The sequence below is a fragment of the Leucopleurus acutus genome, assembly GCF_964270905.1.
Source record: "Leucopleurus acutus genome assembly, chromosome: 2".
Lineage (NCBI taxonomy): Eukaryota > Metazoa > Chordata > Mammalia > Artiodactyla > Delphinidae > Leucopleurus > Leucopleurus acutus.
The window spans coordinates 63,571,077-63,591,550 of NC_139143.1; the positions used below are offsets into that span (position 1 = coordinate 63,571,077).

At 40.7% G+C, this 20,474-nt stretch overlaps 1 protein-coding gene and 1 long non-coding RNA gene across 6 annotated transcripts; one reads left to right on the forward strand and one right to left on the reverse strand.

Moving 5' to 3' along the window:
- Positions 1-1,548: 1,548 nt before the first annotated feature.
- ZBTB37 (zinc finger and BTB domain containing 37) lies at positions 1,549-15,218 on the reverse strand. Of its 3 annotated transcripts, none has more exons than XM_082834586.1 (4): positions 15,044-15,218; positions 13,023-13,979; positions 11,459-11,558; positions 1,549-3,982 (listed from the first exon to the last, which is right to left on the reverse strand). In XM_082834586.1, exons 2-4 carry the CDS (start codon positions 13,943-13,945, stop codon positions 3,494-3,496), a joined length of 1,512 nt encoding a protein of 503 aa, XP_082690712.1. In that variant the 5' UTR covers positions 13,946-13,979; positions 15,044-15,218; the 3' UTR covers positions 1,549-3,493. The 3 variants fall into 3 exon arrangements, with proteins under 3 accessions (XP_082690712.1, XP_082690713.1, XP_082690711.1); XM_082834587.1 differs by having other exon boundaries at positions 13,023-13,982; XM_082834585.1 differs by lacking the exon at positions 15,044-15,218 and having other exon boundaries at positions 13,023-14,606.
- A 985-nt stretch (positions 15,219-16,203) lies between these two features.
- Positions 16,204-20,139, forward strand: LOC309958573. 3 transcript variants are annotated; one of them, XR_014326034.1, is made up of 9 exons: positions 16,204-16,836; positions 17,036-17,068; positions 17,272-17,313; positions 17,630-17,682; positions 17,998-18,036; positions 18,314-18,807; positions 19,492-19,519; positions 19,703-19,742; positions 19,920-20,139. It is a non-coding gene; the product is annotated as an uncharacterized lncRNA (long non-coding RNA). The 3 variants fall into 3 exon arrangements; XR_014326035.1 differs by having other exon boundaries at positions 18,314-18,354; positions 18,531-18,807; positions 19,492-19,742; XR_014326033.1 differs by having other exon boundaries at positions 19,492-19,742.
- The last annotated feature ends 335 nt before the right edge of the window (positions 20,140-20,474 follow it).

Here is a 20,474-nt window from a genome sequence, read left to right on the forward strand (position 1 = left end):
AATGACGTAGAGGGAACTGGAAACATTGAAAAAAAAAACCCAAAAAGTAACAACAAGAAAACTTCCCTTAACTGCTATCTCCCTTCTTTTCCAATTTTTATCCTTCAGGAACGAATTTATTTTTACACATTCAAGATTAGATTTGACCCTCTAGTACAACGGATAGCTTGGGGGTAGTTTGCAACTCACATAAAGTAAAATTCAACTCAGTTCAGAGGTAAATATGGTTCTGAGTAAAGAGAGAACAAGTCATTAGAAAGAGCCTTCTGCCTAAGTACAGTATTACTGTTCATGCCAATGCCATATTTTAAACTGGTATCAGAGTTCTGAGAGAGAATAAAAGGTACCTCTTAGAATGAAAGCAGATTAATATATTGTCATCTCTCTTCTTTTGCTGAGAATATTGGGTAGCTCCTTTGCTATTAAGTGCTACTCAATAAATGAAAACAGTCCCAGTGTTTGCTATTTCATGGCATTAAAGTACTTAATGATGATTTAGCTCTCACTGCTAATGCTGTTCCCTTCACAAGGTGACACGTGCAAGTTAAAATTTGGTAATGAGTTTTCAGCATTAGCTAAAGTCCATTTAGTACATCCTTAAGAGAGGTGTCCTCTGTGCACACACCTATATAGCTATTCATTAAGGTAGATAGAACACTACTAACTCCTATGACCCTACAGTGATGTTAGCTAAGAACTAGGACAATGTCACAGTGAACCTGGATAAGAATCTTGGGTAGTTATTCAGAGTAGTATCTCTTCTAACTAAAATGGGGAAACTGCTTTCAGAAACGTAAATTTGTTTAAAAGTTAGGCTGGCTTGAATTTTCATGAACTTCATGGCTCTGCCCTAGGCCAGTTAAGAGGAGAGAACCAGCAAACACGATTGTGCTGATGTGGTCCTAGATGACCGAGAAGCACTCTATTCACAGTACAGATACAGCAAAAACCTATTAGCAGTGAATAAAAAGGGAGGGGGAACCCATCAAACACTCATAGCATTTCCACATCTATCAGACAGTCCCTACTTCATTTAAAATGTTTGTTGCTAACCCTGGATGGAGTACTGACAAATGCTGCAAAGTTTCTCTTTACAGAAATTACTGCACCTCACTTTTACAATTTGGTAATAGTTTAAATAGCTCTATTTTCTCAAATAACATCTAAGAAACTAACAAAGCAATAAAGAACTTTCCAGCATAATACTTCTGAAAAGTAGGATGGACTTAACAATTTTTGGTAGGCTTAAAAGCTCCATCTAAAGCAGCATATTCTGTACCTCTCACCTCCCTATTTAGGCAAAATCTGTCCACTGAAAGCATTGATTACCAGCTGAAATGTTTCCTTAAAGATTTCAGTCTAATTTCAACTCTACTTTTTCTATGCCACAGAGCATAGTTGGTCCCTAAGACGGCCCTAGGCGACAGTTTTCACCCTATCATGCTGTTGCCCATCTAAAGAGGAGAATGCCAGTCTATGTCTTCTGAAGACAAAATACGGCTTCAACATAATGTTTAAGGGTAGGCTCTAATCAAATGGTAGCATTATTGCATTCCTATTAAACGATGCATTGTTTTTCCAGAAGAAAAAATAACCGTTCATTAGTGATATGGTGCAGCTGTATATGTATGTACAGGTCTCAGATTGCTTAAGAATTACCCTTTGCATTCTAACTTCCTATCATCAAAGCAACGCCATTCTTTCCTACCCACTTTTTCACATACCCAAGCAGTCTCAGGAAGGGAGCACACTACTAACGTTCTCACAAATGGCTCACCACCAGTTCAGGCATGATTAGCCCCTCTCCCAAATCTCTTTTACAATCATCTATGCCCCTGCACCAAAACAATTTCTTAAACCACTACATATTTAAATACTCTGTAAAAAATTAATGATCAATTAAGAGAAGCTACAGATTTTTCTCTTTTCTATTTGCACTGTAACTTGTAAGCATCTACTTGCCTGCATCCCTTAATAATCCTCCTTCATTCTCTGCATGCAAGACAGGGCATCTAAAGCTCTACATGTTCGGTAAATTCTTTCTGACTCTCAGTGCTGGATTAAGAATCTCAGAAATACCCAGAATTACCAAAAAGGTCCCTTGAAGTTTTAAAAATCTTAGGAATGATTAAGTAACCAAACCTGATCAAAATCAATCCCTTGATCAATTTATTGCAACATGATTGTGCATGATGTTTTCTGGTAAATGCCCTGTAGTGTATTATTAAAAAGCAAAGCTCTTGGAGTCACCAGCGATTTGCTGATGGTTGGTTTACGAATTACTAAGTTTGCAGACGCAAGACATGGATTTAGTGAGGTTCTTCTATTGGACTGAAAATATAAACTATCACATATGTAGAAGGAAATGGAACTGTAGTTGCAGTAAGAAGCATAATGTTGAATTTCTACAACCACAATATTGCGATAAAATGTGTTTAAAATGTCATATAAAAGTTATCAAATATGGAGACCTGTGGATTTAAAAATACAATCCAGGCTCATTTCACTGTAAAGTGACATTTTTGATGCATAATATTGCTGTTATGTGAAGCTAGGAGCCGAAGAGGCTGGATGAAACTTTGGTAGTCAGCCTTACGCATTCACTCATCTGGACTAGAGCCATTTCCTAACACCTGAAGATATATAAGCACTATGGCTTACAAATACCAATCAGGAAGTTGCAGTACGGCTGCCTCTGTGCTGTTCGATAATTGCAGAGCAAAAACACTTCCTTCCCTGCTCCCCACTTCCTCAACACAACACCCAGGCCCCCAAATGCAGAACTACATATTGCAAACACTTTGCTGCTCATTTCACTTCCAGGTGCCTAAAGTGCTTCAGGTGATGCTGCCCATTAGAATACTGCTCCAAGATGGCTGCATACATGAAACAATCAGGCAAAGTATCGGACGCCTTGTCAGGGCAAAGATTAATCTAACCTTTCAAAACAAAAAGAACCACTGGGATTCTTTTTTTTTTTTTCCCCCCCTTCTTGAGATAAGAAACTGCATGTTCTGGCAGGGAAGGAAGAAGAGAAATTCCCCCTCATCATCACCATCATGATTACTTCCTTCTCTCTTGTGGCTGGCTGGTTCAGATGACCAAGGCTCCTGCTTCATTTTTCAGATCTGGGCAATTACAGCCACCAGGGTGATATGGACCAAAGTACAGTGTTCAAACATTACTGGTAGATAAATGATCATTTATCATTGTTTTGTTAAAAAAAATTTTTTTTTTTATAAAGTTAACAAACCAAGGCTGTTGATCCCTGAATTAGAAAGTTGATTTGCTTGATTATTTTCCAAAGTGTGAGGTGGGAAGAAAGAGGGGAAGAGCCTCTAGTGCTTTTGTGTATGTTGCTGATACAACATCTTGCTAACATCTTCTGATCTGGTGTTGTGGCATTTTGTGAATCTAAGTACCAGCCCATGGCCGTGATGCTGGTTACTTACGGCCCAAAGGGGAAGAGGGTCTGCCCCACCTCCTCGCTGTTTCAATCTGGCCCAGTAGTGGACACAGAGCCCTGGGCAGTTTCCCCAGAAGCAACTGTCTCTTCTTGTGAAGGTGACTCTTCCTCGGCTTGTCCCCGAGATGTGACAGTTGTTTCAGGGGAGATGCTATGAGGCCCCTCCAGGGGTATACAGCCAGGGTGGTTTTTGCGAAAGTGCTGATTCAAGATGGCCTGGAAGGGGAAACTTTTGCCACAAACATGACAGTGAAAGGGCTTGTTGCCTGTGTGCTTGCGGATGTGATACTCCAGCTGATCTTTCCGGGTATATTTCTTGCCACACATGCGGCAGACGAATGGTGTAATCCCCATGTGCAGGCGCATGTGGCGGTCCAGGCTCCCCTTCTGGTTGAAAGATTTGGCGCAGTAGATACAGGTGAGACGGGGGTTATACCGGAACCACCGCTCAGATACTTCCTGCTCTCGGAGGTACTCCACATAGCCACTTACTCCCATCATTGCTGACTCTTCTACCTGTACCAGGTGAGGACAATAAGAAAGAATATATATTATTACGTATATAGAGTAAAAGACATCAAATCTATTTTTACCTCTGTTACTTAGCTATATGCTTATTTTTTGTAGCGATCCAAATAGGAAATTAATTACTACGAAAAAGTAAAGATGTTAAGACAGAAATTAAAAAAAAAATCGAGGCCACTCTATTCCATTACCATAAAAGAACAGGACAGCTGAGTTACTTTCTTGCTGAAAAACTGCATGCTTATTAAACCCCTGCTGAATGTTTAATTTATGGTGGTACGAGAATCTAAGCCCACTAATACCATCCATTTGGACTCTAATTTGCAATTATAGTCTAGACAATCAGGTAGGTACTTAGGCAATGTTGGCAACTTAGGCAACTTTCTGTGATGATGGAAATACTTGATAATCCACACCACCTAATACAGTTGCCACCAGGCACATGTGGCTATTAAGCATGTGTAATTTGCTAGTGTGACTGAGGAAATGAATTTTTTATTTTAATTGCTTTCAGTTAACTAAAATTTAAATTTAAATAGCCACATGTGACATGGCTAATGGCTACTATATCGGATAGTACAGAATACATTATGGCAAGCACATTATAAATCATATTTGTGGCATTATCATTAATACTAAAATTTAACCCAACAGTAACTAGCTTTATAAAAATGTATATAATTTGTAGGTGACAGTATTCCTTTTTACCCCAAAATATTTTAGTACCACACCAACACATTTGCTTCATTCTAAAGACTAATAAAAATTTAACTGACCTCAGAGAAAACTGGCAAAAGAGCTGGGAAAGGAAACTAGGCTGAGATATGAATTTACTAACTTGGTTATTCCCTCCTATAACCTCTTCACAATTTGATACTCAGTAAGTATTTACTGAGTGACTATTGTCCACCAAATACAATGACAGGTGCCACAGAGAAAGAAGTACAAGACTTGGCTTCTGGGACCTCCCTGCTGGCGCCGTGGATAAGACTCTGCGCTCCCAATGCAGGGGGCCCGGGTTCAATCCCTGGTCAGGGAACTAGATCCAACACACATGCTGCAACTAAGAGTTTGCATGCCACAACTAAGGAGCCAGACTGCTGCAACTAAGGAGCCGCCAAGCCACAGCTAAGGAGCTCTGGAGCCGAAACTAAGACCTGGCACAACCAAAATTAATAAATAAGTATTAAAAAAAAAAAGTCAACCAAAAAAAAAAAAAAAGACTTGGTTTCTGATTTTGCCCTCTGAACAAAAAAGATGAAACTTCTGAACAAAAAGCAGACAAAACAAAGAGAAGTAGGAGAAATACATATTCCTAATGATGTTGCTAATTCACTTTTCAAACTGTTTATAGTAAAGGTAAGTGTCCTTAAAATACACTGCACAGAAGTATTATCATCTAATTTTACATACCTATTATTTGTAGTGGTTTGATTTAAACAGATTATTAAAAGAGAGGGCTTCCCTAGTGGCACAGTGGTTAAGAATCCGCCTGCCGGGCTTCCCTGGTGGCGCAGTGGTTGAGCGTCCGCCTGCAGAGGCAGGGGACGCGGGTTCGTGCCCCGGTCTGGGAGGATCCCACATGCCGCGGAGCGGCTGGGCCCGCGAGCCATGGCCGCTGAGCCTGCGCGTCCGGAGTCTGTGCTCCGCAACGGGAGAGGCCACAACAGTGCGAGGCCTGCGTACCGAAAAAAAAAAAAAAAAAAAGAATCCGCCTGCCAATGCAGGGGACACAGGTTCGAGCCCTGGTCCGGGAAGATCCCACATGCCGCAGAGCAACTAAGCCTGTGCGCAACTACTGTACTCTACTACTGTGCTCTAGAGCCCGCGAGCCACAACTACTGAGCCTGCGCTCTAGAGCCCACACACCGCAACTATTGAAGCCTGCGCACCTAGAGCCCGTGCTCACAACAAGAGAAGCCACCGCAATGAGAAGCCCACGCACCGCAACGAAGAGTAGCCCCCACTTGATGCAATTAAAGAAAGCCCGCATGCAGCAACGAAGACCCAATGCAGCCAAAAATAAATAAAGAGAATAATCTGTGAGTTATATTCCTCCAACTTCTCTTAGTTTATAAAGTATCTCCCCACTAAGTTAAATTTCTTGCATTGAAATAAAATTACTCAAGACATAAAAAAAGCAATTATTATAAAAGTAGCATTAAAACTCTGCTATTGTTACTTAGATTACTAACTCTTTACATCATTGCAAAATAAATGCTTTCTTTTTCTGATTTAATTTCTTTTTTAATGAAGGGAAAATGATACAGTTTAAAACTTTTTATTACGTTTTAGACACAAGTGTGTTGACTCATCACCCAACAATTATCAACACATGAACAATTTTGTTTTTTCTTTACCCTCACCTACTTCTCTCCTTTTTCATATTATTTTTGAAGAAAATCCCAGACATAATTTCATACATATTCTAGTATGCATTTCTAAGAGACGAGGATTCTTTTTTCTTAATGTAATCGAAATACCACTATCGCACCTAAAAAAACCACAATAATTCCTTAATATCAATTAGCTAAGACCTTAATTTTGTTTTACTTAATCTGAACATGAACAATCTAAATAGTCAAAATATTTAACATATGAAATAAACATGGTTTCCTCCTATCTGAAACCTGGGAGGGAGAGGGAACAATATATTCCTTTGAATGAATAATTTAAAAATCTTGAATTTATAAATCCTTTGCTTTCAAAATTCTGTATTAAAATATCACCATTCATAAATTTCTGATTTATTTAGCCTGCTGACTTCTAAAGTCCTTGTGTGCATGGGTGTATATAGCACATATGTTTTTTATGTATAATGTTTTGAGTAAAAAGCTTATATACACATACAAACACACACAAAATATATATATAGGGGCTTCCCTGGTGGTCCAGTGGTTAAGATTCTGCGCTTCCACTGCAGGAGGCATGGGTTCAAGCCCTGGTAAGGGAACTAAGGTCCTACGTGATGTGCAGCGTGGCCAAAAAAAGAAAAAAACAAAAACAAAAATACACACACACACACACAAATATATATGAGCATTTTATTTATTTATTTATTTTTTGGCCGCACAGCATGTGGGATCTTAGTTCCCTGACCAGGGATGGAACCTGTGCCCCCTGCATTGGAAGCACAAAGCCTTAACCACTGGACCTCTAGGGAAGTCCCTATATAAGCATTTTAAATATATAGGAGAAAATTCCATACGTGTAGCAGAGATAAAGTACAATGCAAAGAGGAGAATTTGTAAAAGTTGACTGGATTAAATGGAGAAAAATGAATCTAATTAGCAAATAATCTTATACCCTTTCTTGAATATCTAAAAATGTGTGTTGTCTCCTTTCACATGTTAGCTAACAATGCTCTTCAGTATTTCCAACAGAATAGAGGTGGTTCTCAGCAGGTTTGGGAAGCAGTATGAGGTCAAGCATTGAATGGTAAGGCTTTAGATGATTTCTGATTTATTTCATATAACATTTCTTTCTGCTCCAATTCCCTGGATAATCAAAACTGAACTCACATAAAGAATGAGGGATTGGGACCTCCCTGGTGGCGCAGTGGTTAAGAATCCACCAGCTAATACAGGGGACATGGGTTCGATTCCTGGTCCGGAAACATCCTACATGCTGTGGAGCAACTAAGCCCTTGCACCACAACTATTGAGCCTGCGCTCTAGAGCCCGCAAACCACAAGTACTGAAGCCCCCACACCACAACTACTGAAGCTCGTGCGCCTAGAGCCTGTGCTCCGCAACGAGAAGCCACCGAAATAAGACGCCTGTACACCACAAGGAAGAGTAGCCGCCACTCGCCACAGCTAGAGAAAGCCTGCGCGCAGCAACGATGACCCAACACAGCCAAAAAAAAAAATAATAATAATGAGGGATTATCCCACTAAAAGGTCCTGGGTGACCATGGGCAGAGCATAGAATAACTTCTCTGAGGTTTAGTTTCCCCATCCATAAAATAAAAATGTTAGAATATGTTTTGCCAATTCCACTGGATTCTCATGGGAATCAAATATGATAATAATACCTTGAGATACCCCTGAATGCCTGATGTTATACTTTACAGAAATTAAGGGTGCTGGAACCTGGGTTCAAACCTGCATCCTACTTACTGTTCGACTTTGAGCAAGTTATTTAACTACTCTGTGCATCAGTTTCTTCATCTGTAAAATGAATATAATTAGCATCTACCTTATAGGTTGCTATGAGCATTGAATGAAAGTGCTTAATATAGCTCAATAAATGTTAGCTATTATTAAACATTACAAAAATTCACAATATTATTTATAATCTTGAGGATACCTATTCCCTAAAAAAAACTGCCTAACTTTAAGGAAAACAATGTCATAGCAGTATTATCCACAAACAGAAAGTGAATGTATTTTAGTTATCTGTCATGAACCATAATCAGAAAACTCACACATTATGATCAATTTCACCTAAAAATTATTGCAATAAAATTGCAATAGGGCTTCCCTGGTGGTGCAGTGGTTGAGAGTCCGCCTGCCGATGCAGGGGACACGGGTTCGTGCCCCGGTCCGGGAAGATCCCACATGCTGCAGAGCGGCTGGGCCCGTGAGCCATGGCCGCTGAGCCTGCGCGTCCGGAGCCTGTGCTCCGCAACGGGAGAGGCCACAACAATGAGAGGCGTGCATAGCGCAACAAAAAATAAAATAAAATAAAATAAATTGCAATAAAAGAGCAAATAAATGAGCATAAAATGTAGATTAGGTCCTTGTCAAAGGTAACAATGTATCTTTGGTAGTTTTATTCCTTTATACTCTAAAAGAAGCAAGGACAAAAATGGCTGCCTCCTGGTTCTCTCCGTCAGGAAGAAGTGGATCATTTCACTTCTCCCAGTTGGCAATTCCCTACTAGATTGTAAACTCTGTAAGCAGAGGGATAATTCTATATTGCCGAATATGCCAGGACTTGACAGTGCCTGATATGTAGCTGGTGTTCAAAAACTATTTTTTAAATGAATTATTCCATACAATGAGTAAATTCCATATAAATGCATGCTTCCCGTATTTTCTAAAACAAATACCAGTCTAGATTCTTGACATGGCCTTCACTGCTGTCCACAATCCTAATCTTCAGTTACTAATCAGAGACTAAAAGAACTGAAGCGACTTATCTGATTGGTGCACTAATTTTATTTAAATATCTCCCAAACTGAGGACTTCACAGGGAACTAAATAACTCCTTATTTAGTAGTTGTCTCTTTATTGGGCACCTACTCAGTAATCTTAGCTACTCAGAACTACTTAGAGGTAAAACAACTCCCATTTAGTGGGCACCTGATAAGACAATGTCAGATACTAAGATGAGAAAATGTGGGCTCTGCTCTCAAGGAGAATTCAATCTAGAAGGAGACAAATTAATGTAAATAAGAAAAGAATAATTTATATGAGTCAGTAGAGAATTAGGAAAAAATTATATGGTACCATGTATAAACGCTACAGTGGTTTAAGAAGGGGAGATCAAAGAGGACTAGGCTAGTTAGGACAGAAGGAACTAGGAGTTAGGCCTTGCGTGGACTCAGACACCTGGGAAGAACAGAGTATTCCAGACTCAAGGTGCAGAGACAGAAGTCTGATGGAGTTCTGAGGTACAAAGTCTGCCTGTTTGGGACAGTTAATGCTGATGAATGGTGGGAAAAGCTGGGTTAGAAAGATTATAAATTACTTGGAAAATTAGACCAAGTATTTTAACCTTCATGTGGTAGAAAAAGGAAAAAGCCATAGAATATTTCGAATAAAGGAGTGACCTTAAGTATTCTGTTCCAGTTAAATCACCCTTATAATCAAGAAGCTCTTCAAGCCTACCAAAATTTGTTTTTACTACAATGTAAGTCCATGTCCTGTTTTGGTTCTATGTGGTGGGAAAAAAATAACTGGTGAGTAGACTCGTCATAATAAACTTTCCATGTTAAGACAGCGGTCCCCAACCTTTTTGGCACCAGGGACCGTTTCATGGAAGACAATTTTTCCACTGACAATGGGGAGCCGCTACTGGTCTGAGGCCTGGGGGTTGGGGACCCCTGTGTTAAGGCATATATTAACTCATCTCTTAATAGCAATTGCAGACAATACTACTTATCTCCTATTTCTTTACAGCCTGTACCTTCTGCTTCAGTCAGGTAAACAACCTTGTAGAATTCCAGTTTTTGTCCCTATCCTAACTATATGTGGAATAAGTCATCTCTTTCTAACTACTTTAAAAACCACACTTAAACTCCCCTGAGTAACACTTTCCTTAAGTGGATATTGATTCCTGTAACTGCCTTTTAAGCACTTCTACTCCCACAACACAGTTACTTAAGTCTATATAGCCTTATCTATATGTGCTTTGTGTGTTTGTTAGTCTGTCTTATGCCCACATTAAGTTGTAAGGTCTGTCTCATTGTTGTATTTATTTTCACAATAGTTACCGTCACATAGGTCACAGAGTCATCACATTTTATTTGAGAGATGAAGAAAAGAAGGGCCCTAATAATATGACTAAACTTACTTTTCCTCCAAGCTCCTAACACTTTCTCTCACACCTTATTAAAACTAAAAAATTCTCCTATAATGGTTGCAGTTCCTTTTCTGATACCAAACAGCATGATAATATACAAGTAAATACAGTTTATAACAATGTCTTAACTGCTGTTACTATACTATATACACAATAAACATCTAGTGGTTTAGATAAAAGTTAAACAAGATACTATCAGTATAGTGCAGAAGATAAAAAATTAGCTACGCAATCTTAATCCACCAGTGTTTCCTTTTAAAGGGCCACAGTGTTTACAATTTATTGTGTTCTACTTGGTGAGTTCACCAACTTTTTAAAAATCAATCTTCAATGATAAACACCTGTGAGAAAAAAACAAAAATATCAACCAACTACATACTTATACTACTTGCTAAAAAGAGTTGCAAATAAAATAGAAGACATCATTCCTATCCTTTCTAGAACATTTTAGTCTAACAGGACATTTAGGAAGAAAATAAATGAAAGGATACAAGCATACTAAAAAGCAAACAGGACACAAAAATGCATAAGCAATTCATTTACAAATCTACAATACTATATAAACTAATAATTATGTAGTCTTATGTCCACACATGTACAAAATCAAACTCTCTCCATCCCGGGTCCTACATTAGCTGCATGTAGTTTTCAGAGGTTATTTTTATTACTCTTAGGACTATAGACTGGCTCCTATAATCAGGAAAGAGTTTCACAATCTTATCCTTTTCTACTTCCCCAAATCTGCTGACACCAAAAGTGTATTTCCTGCATGCTCACAAGCAAGAATAAAGAGAAAAGTAATCATATACAGTATTTATTAAACAAGGCATTGGCCTTACCTCTCCTACATCTTTCCTTTCTTATTCATTATACTATGTTCACACACAGTGGCAATTTCTTCAACCACTGCAGTAGTTCTAAATCCACAACTACATACCTGGGAGCTGGGTTGCTTAGGCTCATCCATTCTCCCAGGAGACTCACTTCTGGCTCTGTGTCTCTCCGTCAAGGGAACAACACTGCCGGAGGGGCTAAATCTGTCGGAGGAAGAGCACAAAGGGGACTAATACAAAAGTAGTGTCAAAAGTAGTGTCAAAATGGTGATGTCTGCCTCCTTTATCCCATAGTCTAGGAAGGCGGAACAAACTGAACAACAGATTTCTAAGAAGTCCTTTCATGGAGCCAATACAGAATCATACATGAAATAAGAAAAGCCTGCCCTAGTAAATTTAAGAAATACAAAATGATGCAGCCAATATGACCTGGTGAAGCTAAGGCTAAATATAAGCTTCTATCCTTATATAAGTACCAGAAGACCAAAAAAGAATAAATTAAAACTGGGTCTGTAATTTTGTTTCTTCTATATAACTTTTAGGTTCTTGGTTGATCCTTTCCCCAAGCCCCATGATAATTTTTTATATATTTCAGACTGTTGACGTAGATCAGGAAGATCAAAAATCTTTGCATTTAAGCTATTATTTCTGATACAGTTCTAAGATGGGGGGGACAACAGTGCTAACATAGGGTGACAATAAGTATTATGCTCAAGAATATTTTAACTATTAAGGACACAAGAAGGAAAATACTCTAATCAAGACCAACTTAAATGGATACAGTATATACTCTCTGAATTTCTGTGACACACTTGTCTCTCAAGACCAGATGCGAACCAAAATCATAGCTTATTTAGTTATCACTGTTCATACAATTTTAAATTTTTAAGAAAGGAAAAGAATATTACCCATCTTAGTTGGTAATATTTCTTTCAATTGAGACTTTCTTCCAATTTACTTAGATTAAAATTATTGTTATTTCCCCCCAAAGAAATGTTCTAACAACTGCAATGCATTAGAAAGCGAAAAATGGGGCATGGGGCATAGGGCATAGTAGCACTGGTGAAAAAAAGAAACTGTCAGGTTTGTGGTAGCAGCTGTCCTCAATGACAAAACAGAAAAAATATCATCAAATGACAAGTGAAAAAAAAGGAATGAAAAACACCCAAAAAGCTTTTCTTTGGAATTACTGTGATTACACTAAAAAGAACAATCACTGCTGGTACTATATTTCATCTAATTTGGTAGATGGGGGCAAAGAAAAGTAAACAGTGCTACAAAGGAATGTGAAACTTCCAGAGGCCACCTACCTGTGTGAGAACATACCAAGGAAGGGCAATGCTGTCAGATTCCCAGCTGATGACCAGCTCTCTTCCTGGAATTCCGAAGAAACCCTGGCAATTACTGATCCTAGTGTGACTGCAGATGCTATTCTGATTCATGAAGTGTCTAATTTTACCATAATTCTTACAACACTGTGAATACTTCAGGACTAGGAGCTTCCTGCTTTAAAAAAATTAGACTGCAAGTCTTTTGGCACACTTCCAGTTTCCCCAACACAAACTCGGACTAAGAACATCAAGTAAGGAAGATACTCTTTGTATCACACAGAGGACCTGCTTTAATTATGTCTGCACAACAGCCATTAGATGGGCAAACAAAACTTACCTGTCAATTTCACTGCTTGTTGGCCTAGCCACCTTGGCTCCTGAAGATCCTAACATGTAATTTTCCTGTCCTACAGAACCATGGCCTGTGGTGTCAATCACCATGGCTGTGACTTCCTCTGCACTACTCCCATCTTCTCCGGAAGGCTGATTCTCAGGCCCAAGCCACTCTTCTAGATTTTCAGTTTTGATGTGTACTGCTCCAAGAACTCTAACTTCATCATCACTCCGGGCCCCTCGGTCTGCTACTCCTGTCTCCACGTACCACTGTCCTGCTCGGTTGATCCGAAGAATGGGCTCCCGGCTCTCTACATCAGAACTCTGTTCAATTATCTGAGGGCTGGTGGACTCCTCAGGAGGACTGAGCTCCCTGATATCCAGCACAGCACTAACCTGACCTCGCCGGTTTCCCTTTGGGGTATTATGTCGGGGGCTAAGGGAGCGGTTCAGATTTGGTGTAACTCTGTGAGACTCTGGAGGTCCCTCTGGGTGCTTTGTCCTTGTTTGACTTAATTCAGCTTCAACCTCAGCCACATTGATTTTGAAATGAATGCCCTCCAGGATCTGTGTACATTTGTCTATAATATGCTGCATCTGCAGAAAACTGGCAGCTGTCAGGTAGCTGATGATATCTGCCAGTTGCAGGCATATCCGCCCCGTATAACAGAAAGAAAGGAGTTGTTCAAAAACAGTAGGGTTCTTTATGACTGAAATGGAGACAGTACTCATCTCATTCAAGGACATGTGATCTCGGAAATAGGGGGAGCTGGCAGCCAGTACCACTTTGTGAGCCCGAAAAGCTTGTCCTTGCACGTTGACCACGATGTCACAGAGACGGCCCTGCATGCGCAGCTGGTTTAGATGGCTCAGGACAGAGTTGCTGAAGTCAGGGATCTCCAGTTGTATGTTCCCACTCTTCTCCATGGTCGTGCCTGAGGATGTAGGCAGGCATTCAACCCTGCTGAAAGAGGAAAGGAACTGTCGTTAGTAATTATAACCAGTCCCCTCAGGCTTTCCAATTCACACCTATTTAAAAATATTATCTGGTAAAATTTCAAAATCTCCAAATAAATAGAGATACTTTCCTTATGTTTAAACATGGAAAAGAAATACCAACAGGTTTAGTAGTTTAGGTTTCACAGCAAGGCACCATTAAAACCAAAAAGTGATTGTCAGACTTCTAAAAATTCAAGGTATGCCCACATTTTCCTTATTAACAAGCTATATAACATCAAAACTGAAGTTCAACAGAATAGAGGGGGTAAAAAAAAGCAGTGTGACAATTTTTATTTACTAAGTGTTAATCATAAGGTATTTGCACACAATATAAAATGCGGTGACAAGTTTTCTTTGGAGAAGGAAAGCTTTTAGAATAAATGTAATTATACACAGGTGGGCTGATTAGATACCCTTAATATTTTACTACTTGATGCATGAGTTATGTTCATTATTTTATAAAGTGACTAATATCCCTCCTGAATATAAGTCATTATTTCTAAGCTGAAGGGTCAGAGCTCCCCACAGAAAGGCTTTGGGTGTAGGACTTGGAGGTAAACTCTAGGTTATGAGAAACTCCAAGTTGTGTCAGGACTCAAATGCAGAGAACTTGAAGAAGTTCAATCTCAGGATTAGATAAAGGTAGATAAGTCTGCCTCTATCTAAATTCAAAGTTGGAAATTTCAGGGTGGTAATGATACTTTGATTCTGAAATTTAGTTCCCCAAAGCTGGTGAAAAACAGAGCATTTACCAAGTATGGCCAGTATTTTTACATTAAAAGATTTTTGAAAAGTTGCTGAAACACTAAGCCTGTAACTGCATCCAACAGTCTTCACTGGTTGAGAGTAGTCTGTATAAATCCCATTAGAAAGACACTGACTTGAGCATACACAGTTACCTAAGACCTGAAACTTCAGGAACTTATCTGGACAAGCTCACAGTATTGCCCTGCATTTACCACACACTTATCAGTAAATAGGGAAGTGTATACACTGCTTTCAAGAACCAACTTTAGCCAATCTGACCTTTTTCCAAAGCGTTTTTGTTTGTTTTGAAACTTTTAATCCAATAAGAGCCTCTGTCGATGCCATCATGAATTCAGATGTTTATTTTGGAGCCTACACCAGCGCCTTTTTTGTTTGCTCTTCCCGGCAATTCCCCAGTGAGGAGGAAGCCCCTGGAGTAAGGTCTTTCTCTACCGTCGGCACTGGAGGGGTGAGAGCTGTAAGAGGGAGAATCGGGAACTGCATGGGGTTGGCCACTCCGGTACTTGAGTGGCTTTCGTCCGCGTTGGGAAGCATGGGGAACGGGGAAAAAGCAGAGGGGCGAAATGTCACCGAGGAGCGGGGGCGGAGAGGGCAGCAAGGCGTGCGGCCGGGAAGCGAGCAATCAGGTGAGGGTAGAGGACCGGGAAGGGGGCGGCGCCCCGGGACCCTGTCCAGGCGGTAGGCGTAAGCGGGCGGGGAGCTGCCTAGAGGTGGGTGTGTGTATCTGGGTGTGTCCGGGCTGCCGTTGGGGAGGGGGCTGCCCATCCCGGGGTCCTGAGGGAGGGGCCCACGAGGGGGCGGGTCCGGCAGCTCAGCCCGGCCCGGGGCCAAGCGGGTGGAAGGTCTCCGGGTGCCTTGAGGCGGGGTGGAGGGAGGTGGCTGAGCGCCCCAGGAGCAGGCTGCGGCGGAGACCGGGCGAGGCGGCCCCAGTGCAGGGCAGCGGGACTGCTGTGCGGGGCCCGAGCCCAGTCAAGGAGCAGCACCTACCTCCGGGGGTGGAAATGGGCCGGAATGGGCCGGAACACCGTCCCGGAAGTGAAACCCCCCACCCCCTCCCCCGGAGCGGGCGACGTGCCGGAAGGAAATCGCTCACCCTTACACCGCCCCCCTTCCCCCTCCCCAGCGCTTCCCGTCCCTCGCGCCCCCTCCCCTCTCTTCCCCTCCTCCTCAGTCCGTAGGAGGGTGGGGAGCCCTGCATCACGTGGGCGGTCGTGTCCCCGCCCCGGGGCGCGGCCAGGGGGCGGGGCCTAGGGGGCGGGCTTAGAGGACTGGACGGAGGTGCTGCTGAAGGAGGAAGAGAATGAGAGGGGGAGGGGTTGAAGCCGACGCTGGCGGAGAGTCTGCGTCATGACGTCATGGAATAGAATCCTTATATACAGGCGCCTGGACGCCATCTCGGTCTTTAGAAGGTACGAGACGGCCCTTGGTATGTGTGTCTTTTTTGTGCTGTTAAGTAAGTTCTTAGCCTGAGAGGCCTCCAGCTCTTGGCAGTTACGATCTTTTTAAGCCGGCTGGCATTTCTAGGCCAGTCGCAGGCCTTCGCACGGTACACAAGATGAAGATGGTGGAGGATTGCGAGTTGGGTGCGGGCGCGACCTAATTATATTCCTCGGGTTGTTGGGCCGAACTGCGGAAAAACCCCGGCTCGCGGGCTCTGCCTCTGATGAAGCCTGTGTTGGTAGGGACATCTGAGACTGTTGATGAATGCCAACGGCTCTGATGGCGGCGCGTGCCGAGTCACCGAGTGGGTCTTTGTTAAAGACCTCGGCCCGAGTCTCCTTCAGCCACTTGCTCTCAGGAAGGCCACGTGGTTCTCTAAAGGCTGCATTCCGCACTGCACCGTTATTTCCGTCAGTGGTTCTTAATTTTAATTATGTGGAATGCTCTCGCGCAATTATGGGTGGTGTAAACGACTTGCTTACATGGTATGGAAACGACGTAAGGTTTAAACTTAGGTTTAAAACAAAATTAATTTTTTAAATACCTAATCTTTCCTAGGAACGGTGCCAGGCATGAATGCAATGTGGCTTTTGATGGCTTCTGGTGGACAGGTAAGTAACGGCTAAATACAGTGGGAAGAATGAATTCTGCTTAGATGTGGTCTTTATGCTAAGCCTGTGATGTTTTAAGAGTAGTGGGCAGAAGGGATTCCTGAAAAATTCTTTTCTGAGGCTTAACTGCTTAACGACATTAGCGATTAACTTAGCAGCACGGCATGTTTTATTGGATTATTCTTTGTCTATTTTCCAGTTGTGTACCAAAGGGATGAGAACCGCTGCTGGGGTGAGTTACCGAGATTCCCTGAGAAAGGGAAGTTAGATTGAAAGTCCAGTGAATGTGCCACAATGATGACAGTTTATTTGCTACTCTTGACTGTGAGGGTGACGAGAATTATTACCACCATTATGCTAACTGAGGCACACAAAATGGTGGTTTAGAGAACATAGAGATTGCACCCAAGTTTATATGAAACTGTTTCTTCCCAGGTCTTAAAGCACAAGCTTAATGCTGTATCCATGGGCAAACAGGTGAGAAACCTTTTTTATAGTCCATTTTTATCTAGTACTTTGAATTCTTTTTATAAGGGGTTACAAATTGCCAAGTCAATGTTGGTGCTCATATTAGGGTTTTCCTCACCTTTTTTTCAAACTTTAAGTTGCTGCACTCTAGTTTTATATTTAGTATGAGGGGGAATCTGAAGAAACAGACACTATGATGGTTGCATAGTTCAACAGACTGAATCATGAAAAAGATAATACCATTTGTCTGATGTATCTGAGTTAGTAAAACTTTTGCTGATAGTGTAAGTAAAATAACACTACTAACTAGTTTCTCTTTTTGTAGGCACTATGCAGGAAGTTAAGCACTATGTAGGCACTAAGCTGAAAGTTCAAGGGGTAAGTAAAATTGTAACTGAACTAAACATTGGTGACAGGGCAAGCATGACAAAGAATGCCACTAATGGCTTTTTAGGGTTGCCTTCTAATGCACAGGAAGCAGTCTTCCCATAAAGTGCTTGAACAGTGTGCTGAATACATTAAATAAAAGCCAGATCCTTGTACTGTCTTAATTTGTGAGAGCAGCCTGTGTGATGATAAGCAAATACTGACTGAACATGAAGGTCTTAATTAGCTCTATCTGATTTCAGGCACTTTTTAGATTTGTGGGGAGAAAATTGATTTGGCTGTTATAAAACCACTCTCATTTCTTAGGTGGACTTGAATCCTTGACCTGTCCGGGCCAACTTTTTGGTAAGCATTAATGTTAAAAACAATTTAGTAACCTCAACTGTTAACTGAGAATGCTGATAAAGTGGAATGCTTAACTACCAAGCTAATTTCCTATGTCTGGTTTGCAAGTGCATGTTGAGCATGCTCTGAACAGGGTTTTTGTAATGATGTTGAGCAAATGTCTGACCTGAAATGAGCATGTAGACAAATCTAACACTGAAGAACCCTGTGACAAATGGGAGAAGAATTTAACAATAAGATTGACATTTTAATGAAAGGTGTATCATTTCTCTCATAGATCCTGGGTACACGTTTTTATCCATGGATGGCTTGCTTGGGGTAAGACATGAAAACAGTTCTTTGGCTCCTGGCATTTGGGTTTATATTCCGAAAATGTGCTGGTCTTAGTAGTTGTTGACCTATGTTAGTGTTTTCTGGTGTTGGACCGTTGAGAAATAAACAGGCTTTAGTGTTAAGCTGTTGTGAAGTGTGTTTAAAGAAATACTTCTTTGCAGGTGCAAATTTTGGAGATCTTTTATATAAAGGTATGTATGTTTTATCAGTCTTACCTAGTTACTGAGCAAGATGCTGTTAGTGATGATTTTTTAAAAATTAAACAGATGGGAATCTCTCTGACAAAGAATGAAGATTTTTAAATACTGAAACAGTATCTGGAAAATTTTTGAAATCTACTTATTAACTACCTATTCAGTTTGATTAAATTTCATTAAATTTTTGCAGGTGACGAGAGGTACGGGCTACAACGCAGGGAGCAAGACCTTTTAAGCAAAGGTATAGAAGTCTCAAGTTTGGTTTCTGTGGTTTGTGGTATAAAGCCGATACAATGATGATAACATAGTTCAGCAGACTAACAGTGATGAGCAAATACTGTCTTTCGCTCCTATCTGATGTATCTGGCTGCAACAATTCTGTTTATATACCCATGAAAGTGGAAACCAGCCACTGTCTCACAGAAGTATTCAGGGATTTGGATAAGTGTAACGGCGCATGCAGATGTTCTGTACTGTTAATTTCAGGATTAGGAATTTACATTTTGGATAAGAACAGGCTAACATGAGGAAATTTTTATGGCATATACTATAGATTACACCAGAATGAATAATTTAGCGGATTATTTTTGATAGTCATTTCTCAGAGCAGTTTTAGATTCATAGCAAAATTGAACAGTAGGTTCCCATATAGCATCCCTCCCCATCATCATCTACCACCAGAGTGGGACTTAAAATTTTGAACCTATGTTGACACATTTTTTCACCCAGAGTCCAGTAGTACGTTGGGGTTCACTCATGGTGTTGTACATTCTCTGGGTTTGGACAAATATATTGTGACAAAGATCTACCTTGCACAGAATAGGTTCACTGCCCTAGAATTCTTTGAAAAATTTAAAAATCTGCTACAAAAAATGGGAGAAAGGGCAAATTTTAAACAAGGCTTTTATTTTTCATTTTCAAACAGGTACATGTGTTACCCTGAAGATTTCAAGGTCAGTCAGTCTATGGTATATATGGTGAGTTAGAATGTAACCAGTGATGTGATGATTCTGCCAAATGAATAGAATGATATCACTGTAAAACCGTTCCATTTTGATTCTGAGGTTACTTTATCAACAAGTATCAAGGTTTTTCCCTTCTACTGTGATTTGACATATATGGTCTTTATTTTTCAGGGCATTTATGACAGCGGTCATGCATCTTAACAGTTGACAGGTGAGGCTTGAAAATATCAGTCCTGTTTTGTTCCAGAATACATGATGATCTCACCCCAACTTGAACTCTCTCACTGACTGCTTGATGATGTTCAAAGATCTGATAATTCTGTGTATCCCAAATGCAATTAGAATTGGCATGGAAATGGGACTTAAAATGGTTTCTCTGTTCTTGCAGGCAGCTGGATGGATGCTCATGGGATAGGAGAGGAAACAACTTTCAATTTTTTTTAAAGCCTATTGTATTTATTGGCCATGCTGCACACCATGTGGCTTGTAGGATCTTAGTTCCCCCACCAGGGATTGAACCTGTGCCCCCTGCAGTGGAAGCGCAGAGCCCTAACCACTGGACCACTAGGGAATTCTCCAACTTTGAATTTTAATAAATATTTATGAACCATCTGAAGTGTGCTCATTTCAATTTAATGAGATGAACGAAGGGAAATAGGACATTTTTGTAATTGACCCAACGGCATATTTTTTGCAGAAATTTTCTGTGATTTAATGTGAAGTGCCTGGGTCAGTTTGTCACAGTTGAAAACCAACCATTGGAATTGTAGCCTGAGGCTGGAAAAGTGAAAGATGAGCTTGAACCACCTTTGTGCTGTGCAAGAAAGTTCCGTAGGAATGAAAATGTTGAAAGAACACAGGAACTTCAATGATCCTTAATTTCCAAAATGGGCAATTAAGTCATTAAAATACATTGTTGAAAACTGCAGAGGAAAGCAGAAGC

Coding starts and splice junctions, on each gene's coding strand:
- ZBTB37 (XM_082834586.1), bottom strand. CDS start 13,945: ATGGAGAAGAGTGGGAACATACAACTGGAGATCCCTGACTTCAGCAAC. Junction 11,559..13,022: donor ACAAGCAGTGAAATTGACAG/GTAAGTTTTGTT, acceptor TTCCTCCGACAG/ATTTAGCCCCTCCGGCAGTG. Junction 3,983..11,458: donor CTAAGCAACCCAGCTCCCAG/GTATGTAGTTGT, acceptor CACCTGGTACAG/GTAGAAGAGTCAGCAATGAT.